The sequence below is a fragment of the Acipenser ruthenus genome, chromosome 10 (assembly GCF_902713425.1).
Source record: "Acipenser ruthenus chromosome 10, fAciRut3.2 maternal haplotype, whole genome shotgun sequence".
Lineage (NCBI taxonomy): Eukaryota > Metazoa > Chordata > Actinopteri > Acipenseriformes > Acipenseridae > Acipenser > Acipenser ruthenus.
This window is the reverse complement of record NC_081198.1, coordinates 11,317,663-11,337,845: the sequence shown is the minus strand read 5'-3', so window position 1 is coordinate 11,337,845 and position 20,183 is coordinate 11,317,663. Positions and strand designations below refer to the sequence as shown.

The following is a 20,183-nucleotide window of genomic DNA, read 5'->3' as shown; positions in this document are numbered from 1 at the left end:
GCTGTTTCAAACTGTAATGCAGGTCCTCTGTGTGTACTGGCATTCTGACCCTTGTGTTATTCCAGTTCCCCCCAGTATAAGAGACCACAGTGGGGACAACCCTGCTGTTGTGAGCGTGCGAGTTGGAAACTCGGTGACACTGGAGTGCGAGTCAAACGCTGTGCCCCCTCCCAGCATCACCTGGTACAAGAATGGACGAATAATCACTGAGTCTGCCAACGTCAAGGTCCTGGCAGATGGACAGATGCTGAAAATCAAAGGGGCTGAGGTATAGTGGGACACTCTCATAGAATGAGCAGTTCAGGTTATGCAGTGTTTTAGGTTTAAAAAAGCATAAACCTCTACTTGTGAACACACCCTGGCCCTTTACTAAATGTTTCCTTTATTCTACAGGTATCAGATACGGGACAATATGTGTGTAAAGCAGCCAACATTGCAGGACAGGTCGACAAGAATTTCCACCTCAATGTTTATGGTAAGCTCATTTCTAAAAATCTTTATGTAATGTTATACAGACGTGCTCAAATTTGTTGGTACCCTTACAGCTCATTGAAATAATGCTTCATTCCTCCTGAAAAGTGATGAAATTAAAAGCTATTTTATCATGTATACTTGCATGCCTTTGGTATGTCATAGAATAAAGCAAAGAAGCTGTGAAAATAGATGAATTATTGCTTATTCTACAAAGATATTCTAAAATGGCCTGGACACATTTGTTGGTACCCCTTAGAAAAGATAATAAATAATTGGATTATAGTGATATTTCAAACTAATTAGTTTCTTTAATTAGTATCACACATGTCTCCAATCTTGTAATCAGTCATTCAGCCTATTTAAATGGAGAAAAGTAGTCACTGTGCTGTTTGGTATCATTGTGTGCACCACACTGAACATGGACCAGAGAAAGCAAAGGAGAGAGTTGTCTGAGGAGATCAGAAAGAAAATAATAGACGAGCATGGTAAAGGTAAAGGCTACAAGACCATCTCCAAGCAGCTTGATGTTCCTGTGACAACAGTTGCAAATATTATTAAGAAGTTTAAGGTCCATGGAACTGTAGCCAACCTCCCTGGGCGCGGCCGCAAGAGGAAAATCGACCCCAGATTGAACAGAAGGATAGTGCGAATGGTAGAAAAAGAACCAAGGATAACTGCCAAAGAGATACAAGCTGAACTCCAAGGTGAAGGTACGTCAGTTTGTGATCGCACCATCCGTCGCTTTTTGAGCGAAAGTGGGCTCCATGGAAGAAGACCCAGGAGGACTCCACTTTTGAAAGAAAAATATAAAAAAGCCAGACTGGAATTTGCTAAAATGCATATTGACAAGCCACAATCCTTCTGGGAGAATGTCCTTTAGACAGATGAGTCAAAACTGGAGCTTTTTGGCAAGTCACATCAGCTCTATGTTCACAGACGAGAAAATGAAGCTTTCAAAGAAAAGAACACCATACCTACAGTGAAACGTTTGATTGCAGTGATTGCCTCTAAAGGTTGTGCAACAAAATATTAGGTTAGCGGTCCCATCATTTTTGTCCATGCCATTTTCATTTGTTTTATTATTTACAATATTATGTTGAATAAAAAATCAAAAGCAAAGTCTGATTTCTATGAAATATGGAATAAACAATGGTGGATGCCAATTACTTTTGTCAGTTTCAAGTTATTTCAGAGAAAATTGTGCATTCTTCGTTTTTTGGGTACCAACAAATTTGAGCACGTCTGTATATAAACACTATGTGGCAAAGGTTCCGAAAGACGAGTCAAGCTGAGAGAATTTGAATTCAGAGCATAAGATTTCAATCACTTCTTAATTAGGGTTAAAGTTAGCGTAATAACTAATAAATCACAGAATTGTAAATGATATAGTATTGCTATTCCATTGCTGGACAGCTGGTATACAACATTTCATTTGGATCAGTACTGTATTGATAAAGCAGTGATTTTGTTTTAAACACTACATCCAGGTTTCTAAGCATATCCTGAGTGCTGTCTGTGTTGTTTGTCCCAGTCCCCCCCAGCATTGATGGCCCTAAAGATGTGAAGGTGCTGGAGACCATCAGTAACCCAGTGACCTTCTCCTGTGACGCCACGGGGATCCCACCTCCCACACTGACCTGGCTCAAAAATGGCAGACCAATAGGTCAGTGTGCTCTCTTTTAGAGTATTTTAGAGTGCTTTGCTGGATAAAAGGTTGGTATTCATTACACTTTGTTAAAGAAGCCAAGCACCTGCTAGAACACTTTCTTAAATTTGAAACAGACCTCTGTGCACTATTATAATTCAATACTGATATCAAGTAGAATGTAAAATGGCTGTTATTTACAGTTAATGCTTTAATGTTAATAATTAGGAATTCCTTCAGATCTTCGTTTGCTTTTCCTTTAGGAAACTCCGAGTCCCTGGAGATGCACATTCTGTCGGGTGGCAGTAAGCTGCAGATTGCCCGCTCTCAGCTTTCAGATAGCGGCACCTACACCTGCGTGGCATCAAATGTGGAGGGAAAAGCACACAAAAACTACTTCCTAACTATCCAAGGTACAACACTTTTTAAAAACTAAGATAGGTGCATAAAATGAGGAAGTGGTTAGATTTGGTCTATTTGCAAGAATACATTTAGAACTGTGGTTTTCATAAAAACAAACATCATCTGGATGTGTTTGTGCTTGTAATTTGTTTTTTGTATTATTATTTCAAGTCCCCCCAAACATCACTGGTTCAGAGATGTCCAGTGAGGTTAGTGTGCTGGTAAACGAAACTGTTAAGCTGGTCTGCAGTGCTGAAGGGATCCCCAGACCCACAATCAAGTGGCTGAAAGATGGGAAGAAACTGAATGTGACTGAAGCAAGAAGGATAAGGTGATAAAGACTTTGTTTCATGGAGTTACACGAATGGTAAAGATGTGTTTGGCATGTAGATCCTGTGCCAATGTATAGTTAGTCTGTAGACCAATGCTGCTTTGTCCTTTCAGAGTTTCCCCAGATGGCAGCATGCTGAGTATTATAGGAGCGCAGACTGCAGACATAGGGAAGTACACCTGTGTGGCCACTAACTTGGCTGGAGAAGAGGACAGGATATTTAATCTCAACGTATATGGTGAGCAATGGTCTTTATGAGAACAAGCTAGCAAATTTGTGTTGCTGATGAAGTGAAGGTTCTCAAAAAATGGAGGTAGACAAATCACCTTAGACTGATGGAAATCCTGTGAAACTGTAAGAGATAGAAAGCCTGTGAAACTGTAAGAGATGGAAATCCTGTGAAACTGTAATGCATTCTGATTGATTCTGCTTCAATCTTCCTTTCATTTGCAGTCCCTCCATCGATCCAGAGTAATGGGAAAATCCCAGATGAGCTGACTGCCATACTGGACAGCTCCATCAACATTGAGTGTGTAGCTACAGGCTCTCCCCCACCACAGCTCAACTGGCTGAAGAACGGCCTCCCTCTGCCCATCTCCTCCCAGATCAGACTGCTCTCCGCCGGGCAGGTCCTCAGGTGTGTTACATTTCCATTCACAGGCTCAATGCTCAGAGCCACTCTACAAAGTCAAGGACTCTACAATGTCAAAGGCATACAGATATGACGTACTATTAAAAAAAAAAAAACTTTCTTTTCCCGATTATAAATCCAGATTCACAACAGACAGCCAAAACATTTTGGTTCACTGCTAATAACTTTTTGGTTTTACTTTGTTTTTCAGAATTGTAAGAGCACAGGTATCAGACACAGGTACCTACACCTGCGTAGCTTCAAATCGGGCAGGGGTCGACAACAAGCATTACAACCTGCAGGTTTACGGTGAGTTTTAGCTCACAGTGGGATTGCACAGTAAATGAAAGTGTGAAAGCTCAATTCGTAGAGCTGCACGTTGCTGTTTTCTTTCTGACTCTGTTTTTCCCTATCAGTTCCTCCCAGCCTAGACAACACCAGGGGGGTGGAGGACGTGACTGTGGTCCGAGGGAACCCCACCGCATTGCTGTGTATCTCTGACGGCACTCCCACACCCACCCTGGCCTGGCTGAAAGATGGCCTACCCCTGCAGCTCAGCACCCAAACCACTGTGCTGAACCAGGGCATGGCACTGCAAATCACCCAGACAGGGGTGGAGGATACTGGCAGGTACACCTGCATAGCCAGCAACGAAGCAGGAGAGGACAGCAAACACTTTAATCTCCAGGTGCTGGGTAAGTCAAAGCATCTGACTCCAACAGCTGCTGGTTTGGTGGTCAACATAATTAGAATTCACCCAGTACAGAGTACTGCATACATTCAACAGTAAACTATTCAGCATAGACGTAGTCTGTTTCCTGTAGAATTTAACGCTTACAGGTTCTTGAAACTTACTCAGAGAACAGTGAAACAATGGTAAAATGTACACACTGACTGTGCAGTACCGACGTCTTCCTGTTTTCACATGTTTTATGTATCATTGTTTTATGCTTCCCCAGACCCACCCCGTATCAATGGTTCTGATTTTCCGGAGGAGGTGTCAGTCATTGTGAACTATGCCCTGGAGCTGCTGTGCATTTCCACTGGGATCCCAGCCCCCAAACTCACCTGGATGAAGGACGGCCGACCCCTCCCTCAAACTGACGGCATTCGGGTTCTGCGAGGTGGAGAGGTGCTCCGTATAGCAAGCGCTCAGGTACTAATGTGTCTTCATTACAGCAACAGGTTTGTCTTGTGCATTTTTTAAAATGACAAATGACAGGCATAATGGTACTTGCTATAGTCGGGCACATGAGGGGAAGGCTGTATCTGATGACCCCTCAAAGTAAGGGGTGGGCAAACTAATGCAGAGTGCCTGTGACTGCTCCTATTTTACAGGTGGAGGACACAGGAAGATACACATGTCTGGCATCCAGTCCTGCAGGAGATGATGACAAAGAGTTTCTAGTACGAGTACATGGTAAGTCAAGCTGCTTTTGAATTTGAAAAGAAACTTGACTTTCCTTTTCTTTATTCAAGATAATTTATGAAAAATGTTTATGCATTAGCAGTGTATATTACATTTAGTTTTTTTTTTTGGAAGTGCCTGTTTATAATTAGATTTAATTAGTCTTTCTAAATAACACATGGATTTTAATTTGTAGTTCCTCCCAACATCGCTGGTACGAGCGCTCCCCAGGACCTCTCAGTGCTCCAGAACAGACAGGTGATCCTGGAGTGCAAGTCGGACGCAGTCCCACCCCCAACCCTTACCTGGCTCAAGGATGGAGAGCCACTACAGGTACTGCTGAATTACCGAGCAGCAGGAACAGAATAGGAGATCTGAGGACTCAAGCAGGTTGACCTGCTATGCAGATTAATAAAGACAAACTTTCCTTTTACACCAACTACATCAAGTTTTACATCCGTATTTGGAAATCATTATACAGCAATACACATATTGGGGTTATATGAGATGAGAAAAAAAGCATCTCAACCTCATATTTCTTATTTAATTAAGTTAATTGGATCTTAATGCATCGCTTCTATTTGTTTCTTCTTTCTAGGCCACTCCTCGTGTCCGCATCCTATCAAACGGTCGATACCTGCAAATCAACAACGCTGAGCTTGGGGATGGGGCACAGTACACCTGTGTTGCCAGTAACATTGCTGGGACGACAACCAGAGAGTTTATCTTAGCTGTCCACGGTATACAACCTGCTACATGTTACATCTGTACAGTAGATTCTGTTCACCCTACCAGATATAGCCTTGTTTCCTTCAGCCAATGTAACCCAGACCTCAGCTGGAGAAGGACATATCTGATATCAAGGTTGATGCAGTTTGGTTTATGCATGGCTTATTTCACAGCATTTCGCGGTCTGTAAAAGGTATTTAAAGAAGTGTCACGATTAAACATAACACATTCTTCTTCTTTTTATGTCATGTTTACCATCCCAACTGTGCTTATGAGTGCTTTGTATTTTGTTACACACAGTTGCTCCAGCTATACAGGATGGCCCCCAGACAGTAGCTGCACACATCGACAAGCCGGCTGTGCTGGAATGCATTGTCAGCGGATTCCCCAAGCCGAGGATCACCTGGAGAAAAGATGGGGCCATACTGGCAGGAAACAATCCTAGGTCATTTTTGCATTTATTTAATGGTTCATGCTGTAGCTAGAAATCAATGTTTTGTAAATTAATTCATAAGAATATATACCAATTTTACAGTTTCAAGTATTAGAATATGGTAATTACAAAATAAATTCATGTATAAAGTGCTTCTGTTTCTCGTTGGTCTGCTTAGATACTCCTTTTCAGAAGATGGGTCTCTGCACATTCACTCAGCCCAGGTTACAGACACGGGGCGCTACCTGTGCATGGCCACAAACCCCGCTGGGACCCAGAGAAAGAGGGTTGACCTGCAAGTCTTTGGTAAATATACTTTCTATAAAGGCTGTAACATCTGCATTTATCAGTGTTAATAAGCACAAGGCACCTGGTAAATATTCAAGAATATAATCGAATCAATAAAGCTTAACCACGTCTCAACATGCACAGTAAATGTGTCTTCTTTTCTCTTTCCCCAGTGGCCCCGTCCATTGCCCAGGGCCCCACCAACATCACTGTTACTGTCAATGTCCAGACCACCCTGTCCTGCGAGGCCACCGGCATTCCCAAACCTGATGTGTCCTGGAAGAAGAACGGCCGTCTCCTCAGCACTGACCAGAACCAGAATATGTACAGGTTACTCAAGGTTTCTCTTAATTGTGTTAACAATCACAGTAAAGGGGAGCTAGTCATAGATGAAGGGTGCTGTGGTTAGTGGAAGAAACCAACTCCTGGATGATTGTCTTAGAGCATTACAAGGTTTGAAGCACTATGATTTGTATATTCACATGTTTACTGTTGGCCATTCTTGCACCCAGGCTTCTGTCTTCAGGATCTCTTGTGGTGATTGCCCCCACAGTGGATGACACTGCAGTCTATGAATGTATTGTGTCCAATGATGCTGGGGAAGATAAAAAATCCATTGAGCTCACAGTACAGGGTAAGTGTGGAGACAGAGAGGGGCACATACCATTCTTTTAGGGTAGTTTGATAATCTAGATCAGATTTAGCCAGCTACACTATTATGTACAATATTGCATTTAGAGAGGTCCTAAGAAATTAGAGTGGCACGGGCTGCACTGTAATGCTTTTGCCATCAGTGTCTTTGCTGTAATGTATTGCAGTTCCTCCCTCCATTGCTGATGAGGCGACAGAGCTGCTGGTGACCAAGCTGTCCCCGGCAGTGATCAGCTGCACTGCGTCTGGGGTGCCTGAGCCCACCATCCACTGGAGCAAAGACGGGGTCAAACTGCTGCCACATGGAGAGGGCTACCGGATCCTCCCCACAGGTAACATTGCAATGATGAAGACTGGGGAGAGAGGGCTAACTGTATAAGATGGAGTGCTGCATCAGCTGCTGAGGTGCATGTGGCTCAAGTTATATGGATCAGTGAGAAGCTGTATAGCCTTCATTGACTGAACTGAGACCTGACAGTCAGTCACCATTGTTTTTGTTTTTGTTTTCTTTTCCAGGACCCGTTGAGATCAGCACTGCCCAGCTGAGCCACACTGGCAGATACACCTGTGTAGCGAGGAATGCTGCTGGATCTGCCCACAGACATGTCCATCTCACTGTTCAGGGTAGGCTTCATCTTAAACCTGTGGAGCACATAGGGGATACAAGCTAGCCTGCATGCAAAGTTGGGTCTATGGAAGTAAAATGAACTACAAATAAAGAGGCATATACTCAAATTAACACCACTGCACAGCTGTTGAAATTGATTGTTGTTGTTAGCGGAAATGCTCACTCTCCCATTTCAGAGACCCCGTTGATCCAGGCGCATCCCAGCACTATAGACGTCATTCTCAATAACCCGATCACCCTGCCCTGTGACGCCACTGGAACTCCTCGACCAACCATATCCTGGCAGAAAGAGGGCATCAACATCCTCACCACACGTAAGTTACATCGAAGCGGATAGACTTTTAATAATATACAACAGTGCAGCTGGAGCAGCTTTGTGGTTTTGAGAGATTAACACTGCTAACCTCTTTCCTATCCAGGAGGTAGTTTTACTTTGTTACCCAATGGCGCACTGCAGATAGCTCGTGCCAAACTGGAGGATGCTGGGACATACATATGTGTTGCACAGAATCCTGCTGGGACTGCCCTGGGAAAGACTAAACTGAGAGTGCAAGGTATTTAAACAACTATCTCATCAGGAATATTGTTACACTTAGTGGCTTAAAATATTCTTAATATTTTTTAGCACTAGTTCCGTAACACAAAAGAAGGCTTTCATCTTTTCATTGAAAATAATCTACTGTATATATAATGGTATTAGATCAGACTTACATCAGTGTCTCCACAGAAAGTGATTCTTAAAAACCACAAAATGACCAGTACCTGTCTTAAAGTTGGTGAGAGGTAGTAGACATCCAACTGTTTCACTTGTTTTTTTTCATCATGTTTCCGCAGTCCCTCCTGTCATTGTGTCTCAGCCAAAGAGTTACACTGTGGCTCTGGATAAATCAGTCCCCCTGCTGTGTGAGGCTCAGGGCTACCCTGCCCCTGAAGTCATATGGCATAAAGATGGTCATCTGGTGACAGAGTCGGTTCGGCTGCGAGTTCTAAGCTCCGGAGCACTACAAATAACCTTTGCCCAGCCCAGTGACACTGGCCGCTACACCTGTACTGTGGCCAACGTGGCCGGATCAAGCAACATCGAGATGAGCCTCATTGTGCACGGTAGGTGAGCCTCATAACAGGCACATGAAAAAGACCTGAGCTCATCTCATATGGATAAACTGAATGTCTTTTTTAATTTGCTTTTCATGCATGTATGTGATTTATTAAGATCATTTTGTCATTCCCAGGGCCTACAGGGATTATATTTGCTATTCTTTTCTTTGCCTATTCTAATTGTTCATTGTCTTTTTTTCCAGTACCACCCACTATCCGCAGCTCCGAGACAGAGTACTCTGTGATCGAGAGCTCCCAGATGGTGCTGCCCTGCGTTGCAGATGGGGTTCCACATCCACTCATCTCCTGGCAGAAGGAAGGAGTGCCCTTGTCTGATACATTAGGAAAATACACTGTCATGCAGTCAGGGGAGCTCCTCGTAGATAATGCTCAAGTAAGTCACAGAAAGGAAGGACTACATACAGAGGATTATGCACATGACTGCGCCCTCACTAGGGCAGGATACCCTGATAGGAGTTGTTTAAACTGTTGTCTCTTTTTCCGGCAGCCTGATGACACAGGAAGTTTCACTTGCATTGCAAGCAATGTTGTGGGTCAAGACAGCAAGACAATGAGCCTGACGGTGCATGTTCACCCTGCCTTCACTGAGCTGCTGGGGGATGCTTCCCTAAACAAGGGGGAGCGTCTGATGCTTTCCTGTGGGGCTGTCGGCGTGCCCACCCCCCGGATCACATGGGCCTTCAACAACAACATTGTACCAGGTATGCATACATTGCACCACATCTATACATTACACCACAGCTTTACAAAGATTAAAAGCTTATCAGCACACTGTATCTCATACCTTCTCAGCACAATTCGACAATGTGAATGGTCACAGCGAACTTGTTATTGAGAGGGTGAGCAAGGATGACTCAGGAACTTATGCTTGCATAGCGGAAAACAGCGTGGGCTCCATCAAGTCAATAGGCTTTGTGTATGTCAAAGGTAAGCTGAATTCCCTTTGCTTATTACCTCAAGGACTTCTTTGAAGCCATGGCTGATATAGGCCTATCTTAAAGTATTAACAAGTCTATTGCTGTCACCGCATCAGAGCCTCCGATCATCGATGGAGATTTCCATTCAAACCGGATTGAGCCGCTGGGAGGGAACGCTATCCTGAACTGTGAGGTCCGAGGAGACCCTCCTCCTACTATACTGTGGAGTAAGAAAGGAGTCAACATTCAGATCAGCAACCGCATCCGCCAGCTTGACAACGGCTCCCTCGCTATCTACGGCACTGTGGTACTTACACATACAGATCACTGCTTTCCTTTCCTTTTTATCCACTCTCCCTGCTCTAAGATTGTGTTACTTGTAGTAGCATTGCCAGTGGCTGTCATCTGTGTTTTATGAGGTTTTACTGATACATGTTTGTATTTTTAGAATGAAGATGGTGGCAGCTACATGTGTATCGCCACCAACGATGCTGGGATGGTTGAACGCAGTGTCACACTAACCTTACAAAGTAAGATAACATTCCGTAAGAAGAAAGTGTAATTAACATTCTCCTTGGAAAGGTTTAGTAGCGTTTGATGGTCTCTGTTCTCCAGGTTCCCCGACCGTCACGGTGGAGCCTGTGGAGACGGTGGTAGATGCTGGCACTACGGTTGTGCTGAACTGCCAAGCGGACGGGGAGCCCCCTCCCACCATCGAGTGGTCCCGTCAGGGGCGCCCCCTCTTGGGAGATGACCGGATCACTATTCTGTCCAACAACTCACTGCGCCTGACCGGAGCTCAGAAAGAGGACACTTCGGAGTATGAGTGTGTGGCCAGGAACCTCTTGGGCTCTGTGCTTGTAAGAGTACCCGTGACAGTGCAGGGTGTGTACTTGCAGAACACATTTCACTAAAATTGAATATAACCATTTACATGGTACCATGGTAGTGGATTAGTTTGTGTAATGGAAAAAATACATGTCTGTATATGTATGTCATTATCAATCTGATTACAGGTCCACAAGAGAATGTCCTATCATTGACAGTTTTGCCTGTTCCTGTGTTGCAGTGCATGGTGGGTTTTCTGAGTGGCTGGAGTGGGCCCCGTGCAGTGTGACCTGTGGGCAGGGAGTTCAGAAGAGGCTCCGACAGTGTAATAACCCTCTCCCAGCCAACGGAGGCCAGCACTGCCTCGGGGCCGACATGGAGACACGCAGCTGTCAGAGCAAGCCCTGCCCAGGTCAGTACTGGACTAAAGAAGGAGAGGGATATCTCTGTAGTAAAAACTAAATCTATAATGCAATGATTTACATAGAGCCCATAACTATTAGGTTATCCTACTGTGTCTCACATGGCTGGCTTGTTTGTGTATGTCCTGCAGTGGATGGGAGTTGGTCGGACTGGGGGTCCTGGGAAGAGTGCTCACGTACCTGTGGCCAGGGAAACAGAACCAGGATTCGCTCTTGTAGTAACCCCCCCGCGCAGCATGGGGGCAGACCCTGTGAGGGGAAGGCCGTGGAGTCCATTATGTGCAACATCAGACCCTGTCCTGGTAAGAGTAATTCATTCTGGTTGTTTAAAAATGTACTGCATACAGGCCAAGATATGAGTGGCTGTGTGAGTAGGTATAACACTAACTATCAATGTTCAATGTAATAATTCACACTAACTAACACCTCTGTTTTCTTTTGTCCAGTTGCTGGTAATTGGGGTGCCTGGTTGCCTTGGGGTCCATGCAGCGAAACTTGTGGCAAAGGCACACAGACCCGACTGAGGCTGTGCAACAATCCCCCACCCTCTTTTGACGGGCCGCACTGCGAGGGACAGGACACACAGACCCAAGTGTGCAAGGAGAGACACTGCCCAGGTAAAGAGCTTCAAACACAAGCCAGCATGGAGAGCACAGCAATTTAGAAGTAACATTACTGTGTCCCACAACACCTACTGCAGCTGAAGATGCTTTTTAAAATGTAGTTGTCCATTCTAAACCCCAAAGACAGAAAACACCAAATATTAAAAAATATTTGTTTTGTTAAGACTGTTTTGAATAGAAGTTGGTGAATGTCTCCATGAATATCTTCCACAAAGCCGTATTTAAAGCATTTCACAAAAACAGGTTGTTTTTCGAGGATGAACCAGTGAGCAAGCAGTGTGAGCTGCTAAATTGAATTAATGCAATTATTTTCAAGTGAAAAATAAGTACCTCAATATATTAAGACACAGTGTTTGTGTCCTCATTCCTTAGTGGACGGGAAGTGGACATCGTGGGTGAGCTGGGCAGCCTGCAGCGTGTCGTGCGGTGGAGGGACACGTCAGAGAACCCGAGCGTGCGCCAGCCCCTTACCACAGTACGGGGGGCGCCAGTGTGAAGGCAACGATGTCCACATCGACTTCTGTAACAGCGAACCCTGTCCCTGTGAGTACAGCCCAGTCTCAAACCTGTGTAATCCTCCATCTCTAACTGCTGTTACAGTAAAATTTGTGTAATCCTCCATCTCTAACTGCTGTTACAGTAAAACCTGTCTAATCCGGCATCACTTGGGACTGGAAAATTGTGCCGGATTATACAGTTTGCTGGATTACAGAGGTATTGCAAAATCTTATACTGTACATAAAGAAATATAAATGGCAAGCTAATTTAAGCAAGCTATACTTTGAAAAACAATTACAATACATACAGTAAAAGTAGTGTGCAGGTATAACATGTTATTCAAGGTTTATAGTGAGATTAACATTGATTTTAGGCAAACACATTTTACAAATCTTGCCGGATGCCAGAATATTTTCAACAGGGATTTGCTCAGAACTCAAAAACGATGCTGAATTACACAGAATGCTGGTTTGCAGAGGGGCTGGACTGGACAGGTTTTACTGTATATACAATCTGTTTGAACTCATGTATATTCTGCAAAGCCTAATGTTTGTGATGACGTCTTCTTTCCAGTCCATGGTAACTGGGGCCCCTGGAGCAGCTGGGGGAGTTGTAGCCGGACGTGTAATGGAGGTCAGATGCGCAGGTATAGAACATGTGACAATCCCCGACCAGCCAATGGGGGTCGAGCCTGTGCTGGAGCTGACACACAGATCCAGAGGTGCAACACAGACACCTGTCCAGGTGAGCCTAACAGTGCCTCATCCAGATATTTCATTGCCATGTTGAGTTTGTTTTTCTGAAAGCCAATTAGCAAAATGGTGTTGGAATTGTCCATTTATTTACATGTATTTAAACAAATTCCTTACTCAAACATTGAGGATAAATGTTCTTCACCTTTCTACAGCAGTGGTCTCACTAGGAGCTCCCCAGTCCAAATGATAACCCTTTGTAGCTCCTAAATTCTGACAAGATTAGAATCCCCTGTTAGCTGTACTTGAACATTTTTGGATTTCCTTCTTCTATCGTGTTTTGGTCTACAGTGCATGGTAACTGGGGTCCCTGGCAGGACTGGAGTGAGTGCACGGTTTCCTGTGGTGCAGGTGAACGGACTCGGATTCGCTTGTGCAACAATCCACCGCCAACCAATGAGGGTCGGTCCTGCCCGGGAGACACTTCCCAGGTGTCCAGGTGTAACATTCAGGCATGCCCAGGTAAGTCACCTAACTGGAGATAGGAGATAGTGGAAATACATACTGTGCATACTAAGGTAAGGCTATATCATGGGAATAAAACATAGTTAAACATGGACAAACTATGGCTTTTCATCCATAGAGACCTGCTTCTTCACAGTTCTGGCATGATAATGTGATCTATTGAAGGTTATATTTTGGAAACCAATTATGTGATTTTTATAAAACTGTTCTTCGAGCATTTAGTGTCTATACTTCATCTCCAAAAGTGATTTGTGGGAAAAAATGTATTGGAAAAAATACGCTAAGTTGATCATGCAAATCATACCCTGATATTTTTTATGGCATACAAGATACACAAGATCTCTAACTAAAACCGTCCTTTGATCCAGGTGGACCCCAGCAAGCAAGGGGAAGTGTTATAGGAAACATCAACGACATTGAGTTCGGAATTGCAATCCTGAACGCCACAGTCACCGACAGTGAGGAATCAGGTGCCAGGATTATACAGGCAACCATCACCAATGTGCCCAGAAGCCTTGGTAGGTGCAATGGATTCTCTTCCATAGCAAACCAAAAAAGATCCAGATGGAGGGTGCATGTAGGATAGTTTGATAACAGAGCCATTAGAAATATCTTTAATCCCAATTTTCTCCTACCACAGGTCCTGCAATGAGAAAACTCATCTCGATCCTGAACCCAATCTACTGGACCACAGCCAAGGAGATTGGGGAGGCAGTGAATGGGTTCAGCTTAACAGGGGGAGTCTTCCGACGAGAGACACAAGTGGAGTTTGCAACCGGTTTGTAAAATCTTGGCTGAAAGATATATACTGACAATTTATAAACATGCATATGTTAAAACTTATATTTCCTTAATAGCATTTGAAAAAAAAAGCTGGAAAAGAGCTACAGTATATTGTTTCCTGTAATCACACAATGATATGGAGGGCTTATGCAACTGCAGTGACTATTAATGGCAGTATCATTACAAGAGAATGCTAAATGAAAAGGGGTTTGCTAAGCAGACTTCTTACTTTTGTGCTTCAGGAGAGATCTTGAGAATGACTCATATAGCACGTGGGCTGGACTCAGACGGTGCTTTGTTACTGGACATCGTTGTGAACGGGTATATCTTACAGCTCCCTTCCTCTGCTGAGATCAGTGTCAAGGTACAGCTATTTGCAATTGTTTTACAATCAAATGGAATCACCGTCTTGCTGAAGAAAGAACAAAGCTTGTTTGTTTTTTCAGGACTACACAGAAGACTATATCCACACAGGTGCTGGCCAGCTGTATGCATACTCCACGCGGATGTTTAGCATTGATAAAGTGAGCGTGCCTTACTCCTGGAATCATACCATCACGTACGAGACCTCCCGCGGACGCATGCCCTTCCTGGTGGAGACTCTCCACGCCTCCTCAATCACTGCACAGTACCACCCCCTGGAGGAGACTCTAGAGTACAAGATTCATGCCACCATCGCCAAAGGTTCTAATCCGTTTCCACTTACAGACTGATTTTTTTTTAAAGTTTGGTAGCTTAAGTTTTGAAAATCTAGACTTAAACTGGCACTATATACATCATGTCCCTTATTAAAAATTACCAGAGAAGAATTTTTGGGTTGTTTAGGTTTTGGATTTACCTGGACATTGCAAATGTATGGTTACGGAGCACTAAATCATAACTTGACAGTTACATCATAAAAAGGTTTGCTTAGGTCGCAGTATGTGTTTTGTCCTTTTCTTCAATGTATTATTAGTAGCTCCTTATAACCACTAAGAATCCCTATTGGCAGACGTTAGTAAAAGTGTCATCTTTGTGTTTGCAGGTGACCGAAGTAACCAGTGTCCAAATGGTTTCCGATTAGACTCTGCCGGACCCTACTGTGCAGGTAATTGTACTGTAGTGTATTTGCTTCATACAAGATGTTTTAATGATTTATCTGATTGACCTTATAATATTTAACACAATATAATGGGCGCAAGCAGTTTTATTGTCCTTATTTGATATATAAGATCAGAAAATAGGGGGCTGTTGAACTTGTTTTACAAGCATGTGCATGTACTCTGTAATGGGTTTGATATCTGTGTTTAATTCAACATCCTGGGTAGCTAAATTGTTGGACAAAATGCAAAGTGCATTGATTCTTTCTGAGCGCTTTAATTAAGCGACAGTGATTTTCTGTTCAGTTATTTATGTTGGAATTACTATAAATGGCGGTCTAACTTCAGTGTTTCTGTTGCGGTTCTCCTGAAACAGACGAGGACGAATGCACTGCCCGTAACCCCTGCTCCCACACCTGCCACAATGCCATTGGAACATACTACTGCTCCTGCCCCCGTGGACTCACTATATCGGCCGATGGGAGGACATGTCAAGGTAGGACACTAAGAAAAATGCCACAATCAATCAATACCCAAGTACCTCCAGTCTAGTGACTACAAGTATGATTGAATTGCAAAGGCTTGCTATAAAAATATGATATTGACTCAACATGCAGAACGGCAAACTGTTTGAACTAATTGTAATTCAAATGTCCTGTGGTCATACCCTCCAGCCGAATGCTACAACCTGTTGCTGTTCTTGCCACCAGTTTTAAACACGGTTTGTATATCAGTGCATTGCACGCATTGACAGTACTCTGTGTTTGGCTGCAGATATTGACGAGTGCGGGCTTGGAGGGCACACCTGCCACGCAGGCCAGGACTGTGAGAACACCATTGGCTCCTACCGCTGCGTGGTGCAATGTGGGCGGGGTTTCCGCAGGACGCCCGACGGAATCATCTGCCAAGGTGACTGTTACTAACTCAATCAGCTGGAGTCGAGCTTTTTGCTGTTTTTCGCCTTGGTTGTGGAACTCTATTCCGGTTACCATTAAGTCTAAATTTTTATAATTGGTTGTAACTGGACTATATATGTATATATATCTATATATATATATGTGAAGAGCGCTATATAAAAATACATTTGTATTGTATTGTATTGTAATACAGGGTCATTTCCATTCATTTCTTTTACTTAAGCTTATATATGAACCATTAAAATTTTCAGACATCAACGAATGCCAGGAACTCAACCCGTGCAACCAGCGGTGTCTCAACAGCATCGGCAGCTTCCGCTGCGCCTGCAACCCAGGGTTCCAGCTCAGTAGCAGGTGGTGTGTCGGTAGGTAGCAGAACACCCGCCAGACGGCCAGCATACCAGGCTAGCTGCTTAAAAAAGGTTTCGGGGAGAGGTCAGCGTATAACCGAGATTTCACTATTATTATTATTATTATTATTACTGAGGTTGGTTTACTCATTTCCCTCTCAGATATCAATGAATGTAGACAGAGCGTGTGCCGTTCTGATCAGCAGTGTAAGAACACGCGAGGAGGATACAAGTGCATTGACCTGTGCCCCAGCGGCATGACTAAAGCTGGTAACGGCTCCTGTGTTGGTAAGTGTAACTAGACTAAACATTATAACTATGGCTAATAGAAACGTTTTGGTTGTAAGACCTTTGTCAGAGCACAACTTGTAGAAGCTGTAGGCACATCTTAATAAAGGACACAAATGTGTCACAAGTTAACAATTACTTAACACAACTTGGCTACAAGAACAATAAGTTCAGTAAAAAATCTGTGTTAGCATTCAGGCTATAGAAATAGCAGGATACCAGATAACTGTAGCTCAATCAATAACTATATTGTATCTAGACTTATATAGAAACTGTCTGATTTGCTATGTTCAGTGCTTTGGTTTGTTTCTGGATGTGTTTTTGATGGATTTAATTATTGCTGAAACTGACATAGAAAACAATGGCAAGGTAAATCAGATGTTTACTTTCCAATATCCACATATTGGTTTTGTAATTCTAAATAAGATCTCAGTTTTTTAAATGTCTGACTTTGCTTTTTCTTCCAGATATTGACGAGTGCAGAGACGGCACACACCAGTGTCGGTATAACCAGATCTGTGAGAACACCCGCAGCAGCTACCATTGCACCTGCCCGCACGGGTACCGCTCCCAGGGAGTGGGCAGACCCTGCCTCGGTATGTACTCAGCATCACCACAGCTTCTTTCTGCTTCCCTGCTCCATTTTTTATTGGCAAGTGCCTGATTGTCTCATTGCATTTAACTTCAAATGACCATCCCAGGGTTTTGCAGTGGAGGAGAATTCCTAAGCTATCTGATTAGTTCTTCTAAGCAGGGCATGTTCAGATATACTGTTAAGGTCTGATGTTGCAATGCATAACCAATGTATTTCCTCAGCAGCATTTGGCAGCAAAGATCTTGCAACAAGCTGCAGGATAAAGTTAATTAACCTGTATATTATCCTTAACAAGTTACAGTTTTTGGTGAATGAGTACCAAGCAGATCAGCAATAAGAAACTATGGAACTGCCTTTCATCACACCTTGCTTTCTTATACCCTTTTTTTTTTTTTTTTGCTAAACAGATGCAATTCAGAATGTATTACTAGAAGTTATAATATCAAAAGAAAAGCAGAGAAGATAATGAACTCTGAGACACGCAACCACAGGCTCCATGAAACTAACTGACCTCCATAGCGACATTTCCCAGAACTCTTCCCAGATCTTCTGCATTTCTTTTTCTGTCTTTCAGTAACTTTGTTTCTCATCAACAAAATTCAGTGCCTAGAGGTTCCTGCAGAGGATTGTATGATTTTCAGGATTTTTTGCCTACACAAGTTTTCTAGCAGATGCAACACAGACATTTCCCTTTTACAGTACAGTATCTGGATCTTTGTAATAAATCCTCATTATAAAAATCATTATACCAATGCCAAGGCCTTCTCGCTATGCTATTTGCTCATTACATTTTCTGATGAACTTCAGTTTGTCTTATTTTACAGCATATATTCCCTTTACATGGACTTAATTTGGCTCTAGCCCCTTAGTAAAAAAAATGACAGGGAAACTTTTCCCAGGCTTAATTGCCATCATCAGATTTCCTGGCTTCTGTTTTAAAAATCCTTTACCAAGGATTCCTTTTTTGTGTTCTAATGCTGTAGCATCTTTCTCAAGCATTTTTCTGGCACTGGATTTGTCTACACAGTTGTTGGTAGGCAGAGATACATTCAGGCCTGGCATTCCAGATTCATTTCTAATTCCAGACTGGTCAATACAATTAAAGTCCAATTCTATTGACGATTATGAAATATAAAATATCCCCAAGCCTGGACTTAGACTTGAAATACTCGACTTGGGTGCATCTCTGTTGGTGGTTCTGCTCTGTGTTCCACTGACTGAACCTTCCTTTGTTTTGTCTCCCCCCGCCCCCTCCCCAATCCTTGCAACGTTTCATGTGTGCTGGGACTTGTCGCTTGGGCAGATATTAATGAATGTGAAAGGGTGCCCACACCATGCGCCTACCAGTGCCTCAACACCCCTGGCAGCTTCAAGTGCCTTTGTCCTCCTGGGCGACAATTACTAGGTGATGGGAAGTCTTGTGCCGGACTGGAGAAGTTGCCCAACTATGGCAGCTATTCTGATGGCTATAGGCAAGCCCAGTTCTCTCCTGTTGGAAACCACTACCAGCGGCAGTATCACAACCTGGCTTCCCAGACATATAATACCAATTCTGGATATAGCAACGTTAGAGCACCTTTCTCCAGATCACACAGGAACACTAGAGAGACTTGCCCGGAAGGCTTTCAGGCAAGGGCTGGCCGATGCATAGGTAATTATCAGCCAGGAGAAGGAAGTTATATATCTTTATGAAGCAATGTGGGCTTGATATTTTTTCCATACAGCATACTAAGATTGGCCAGGGTCACAACCCAACTCCCCAGCGTTAATACACACCTTGAATTTTATAGCCTCTGCTGGACCAGATGGTAGGATAATTATACCGACTTGAATCAATTAACCCACCAACTTCTGGAACATGATGACTTCAATCCAACTGCAACAGGGAGTAATATGTAATAGTAACAGTAAATAGATAGTTATGGTAAACCGAACAATTTCAGTAAATCTCTATTTTGAAACTGCCTCCTTGTTAGGATATAGCTTGATCCCCTGCTAGTTTGCATGTTGTACAATGTACTGGTGAAGGATCTGTCAAGGGGTCTGCAAAGATAGTAATACAAGCCTAACCTCCAATCTGAGCAAACGAATACATGGAAATCATCTTGCAAAAAAAAGTGGTCTTATTTCAGATTACCACTCAGCGAACAGACCAAAGCAAAGCATTGTGTACCAGACAGGGTGTGCATGCTTCTATTGTGGAGCTTTAGATAAGAGGCCTTGCGACAGTGCTGTATACCGCAGTGAACATGATCTTTCTAATCATTTGGTTTCTTGACTTCTTGTCTAGATATCAATGAATGTGAAACCAAAGACGCTTGTCAGCATGAATGCATGAACATCCAAGGGAGTTACAAGTGCCTGTGTCCAGCAGGGTATCGCCTCATGGCTAATGGAAAGACATGCCAAGGTGAGCACTGTACCATTCTCTTGATGCTTCATTTGTTATAATGAAAAACAGCATCTAATAAACCCCACATACATAATGCAGGTTTAAGAATTATGATGTATCTGGGTTTTTAAGTGCCTTTGTTTTGTTTTTGCAATCTTTACTACAACAGTGCGGCTTGTTTTTAATTGTCCCTAGATATTGATGAATGCCTTGAGCAGAACATTCAGTGTGGAGCCAACCGAATGTGCTTCAATATGAGAGGCAGTTATCAGTGCATAGACACACCGTGTCCACCAAACTACCAGCGCGACCCAGCCACAGGGTAAGTCACCAATACTTTTCTTTAGACCACCAATAAACAGTTGCCTCATCAACAGTTTATTGGTGCCTCATCATGCCTCAATCTACTGTAGATGTAGCATCACTAACTGCAGATACCTGGGGTTGATCGAGACCAGCCACAGCCTGAGTTGCTGTAAATGGCCTGCTGCTTCAAAGAATAATATGATTTTAATAAGCCAGTATCTAGAATGGT

At 43.3% G+C, this 20,183-nt stretch overlaps 1 protein-coding gene across 2 annotated transcripts in view; it reads left to right on the top strand.

Moving 5' to 3' along the window:
* Window positions 1-20,183, top strand: part of LOC117409579 (hemicentin-1) — a 92,303-nt gene that overhangs the window by 69,243 nt on the left and 2,877 nt on the right. The window contains exons 60-106 of one of the 2 annotated variants that reach the window (XM_034015844.3): window positions 66-268; window positions 394-475; window positions 2,006-2,137; window positions 2,383-2,532; window positions 2,693-2,852; window positions 2,966-3,090; window positions 3,306-3,489; window positions 3,695-3,792; window positions 3,900-4,178; window positions 4,443-4,639; window positions 4,822-4,903; window positions 5,088-5,224; window positions 5,490-5,631; window positions 5,921-6,065; window positions 6,232-6,359; window positions 6,515-6,671; window positions 6,854-6,975; window positions 7,160-7,324; window positions 7,509-7,616; window positions 7,797-7,934; window positions 8,040-8,174; window positions 8,455-8,724; window positions 8,922-9,112; window positions 9,227-9,440; window positions 9,532-9,666; window positions 9,773-9,963; window positions 10,105-10,186; window positions 10,272-10,541; window positions 10,726-10,896; window positions 11,038-11,208; window positions 11,353-11,523; window positions 11,902-12,072; window positions 12,601-12,771; window positions 13,071-13,241; window positions 13,613-13,762; window positions 13,885-14,022; window positions 14,270-14,391; window positions 14,474-14,711; window positions 15,052-15,114; window positions 15,483-15,602; window positions 15,881-16,015; window positions 16,275-16,388; window positions 16,536-16,661; window positions 17,129-17,257; window positions 18,560-18,907; window positions 19,547-19,666; window positions 19,844-19,970. In XM_034015844.3, coding sequence (XP_033871735.3) covers window positions 66-268; window positions 394-475; window positions 2,006-2,137; window positions 2,383-2,532; window positions 2,693-2,852; window positions 2,966-3,090; window positions 3,306-3,489; window positions 3,695-3,792; window positions 3,900-4,178; window positions 4,443-4,639; window positions 4,822-4,903; window positions 5,088-5,224; window positions 5,490-5,631; window positions 5,921-6,065; window positions 6,232-6,359; window positions 6,515-6,671; window positions 6,854-6,975; window positions 7,160-7,324; window positions 7,509-7,616; window positions 7,797-7,934; window positions 8,040-8,174; window positions 8,455-8,724; window positions 8,922-9,112; window positions 9,227-9,440; window positions 9,532-9,666; window positions 9,773-9,963; window positions 10,105-10,186; window positions 10,272-10,541; window positions 10,726-10,896; window positions 11,038-11,208; window positions 11,353-11,523; window positions 11,902-12,072; window positions 12,601-12,771; window positions 13,071-13,241; window positions 13,613-13,762; window positions 13,885-14,022; window positions 14,270-14,391; window positions 14,474-14,711; window positions 15,052-15,114; window positions 15,483-15,602; window positions 15,881-16,015; window positions 16,275-16,388; window positions 16,536-16,661; window positions 17,129-17,257; window positions 18,560-18,907; window positions 19,547-19,666; window positions 19,844-19,970 — 7,378 coding nt within the window. The remainder of the gene's footprint in view (window positions 1-65; window positions 269-393; window positions 476-2,005; window positions 2,138-2,382; window positions 2,533-2,692; window positions 2,853-2,965; window positions 3,091-3,305; window positions 3,490-3,694; window positions 3,793-3,899; window positions 4,179-4,442; window positions 4,640-4,821; window positions 4,904-5,087; window positions 5,225-5,489; window positions 5,632-5,920; window positions 6,066-6,231; window positions 6,360-6,514; window positions 6,672-6,853; window positions 6,976-7,159; window positions 7,325-7,508; window positions 7,617-7,796; window positions 7,935-8,039; window positions 8,175-8,454; window positions 8,725-8,921; window positions 9,113-9,226; window positions 9,441-9,531; window positions 9,667-9,772; window positions 9,964-10,104; window positions 10,187-10,271; window positions 10,542-10,725; window positions 10,897-11,037; window positions 11,209-11,352; window positions 11,524-11,901; window positions 12,073-12,600; window positions 12,772-13,070; window positions 13,242-13,612; window positions 13,763-13,884; window positions 14,023-14,269; window positions 14,392-14,473; window positions 14,712-15,051; window positions 15,115-15,482; window positions 15,603-15,880; window positions 16,016-16,274; window positions 16,389-16,535; window positions 16,662-17,128; window positions 17,258-18,559; window positions 18,908-19,546; window positions 19,667-19,843; window positions 19,971-20,183) is intronic. The other variant, XM_059031736.1, reaches the window with a different exon arrangement.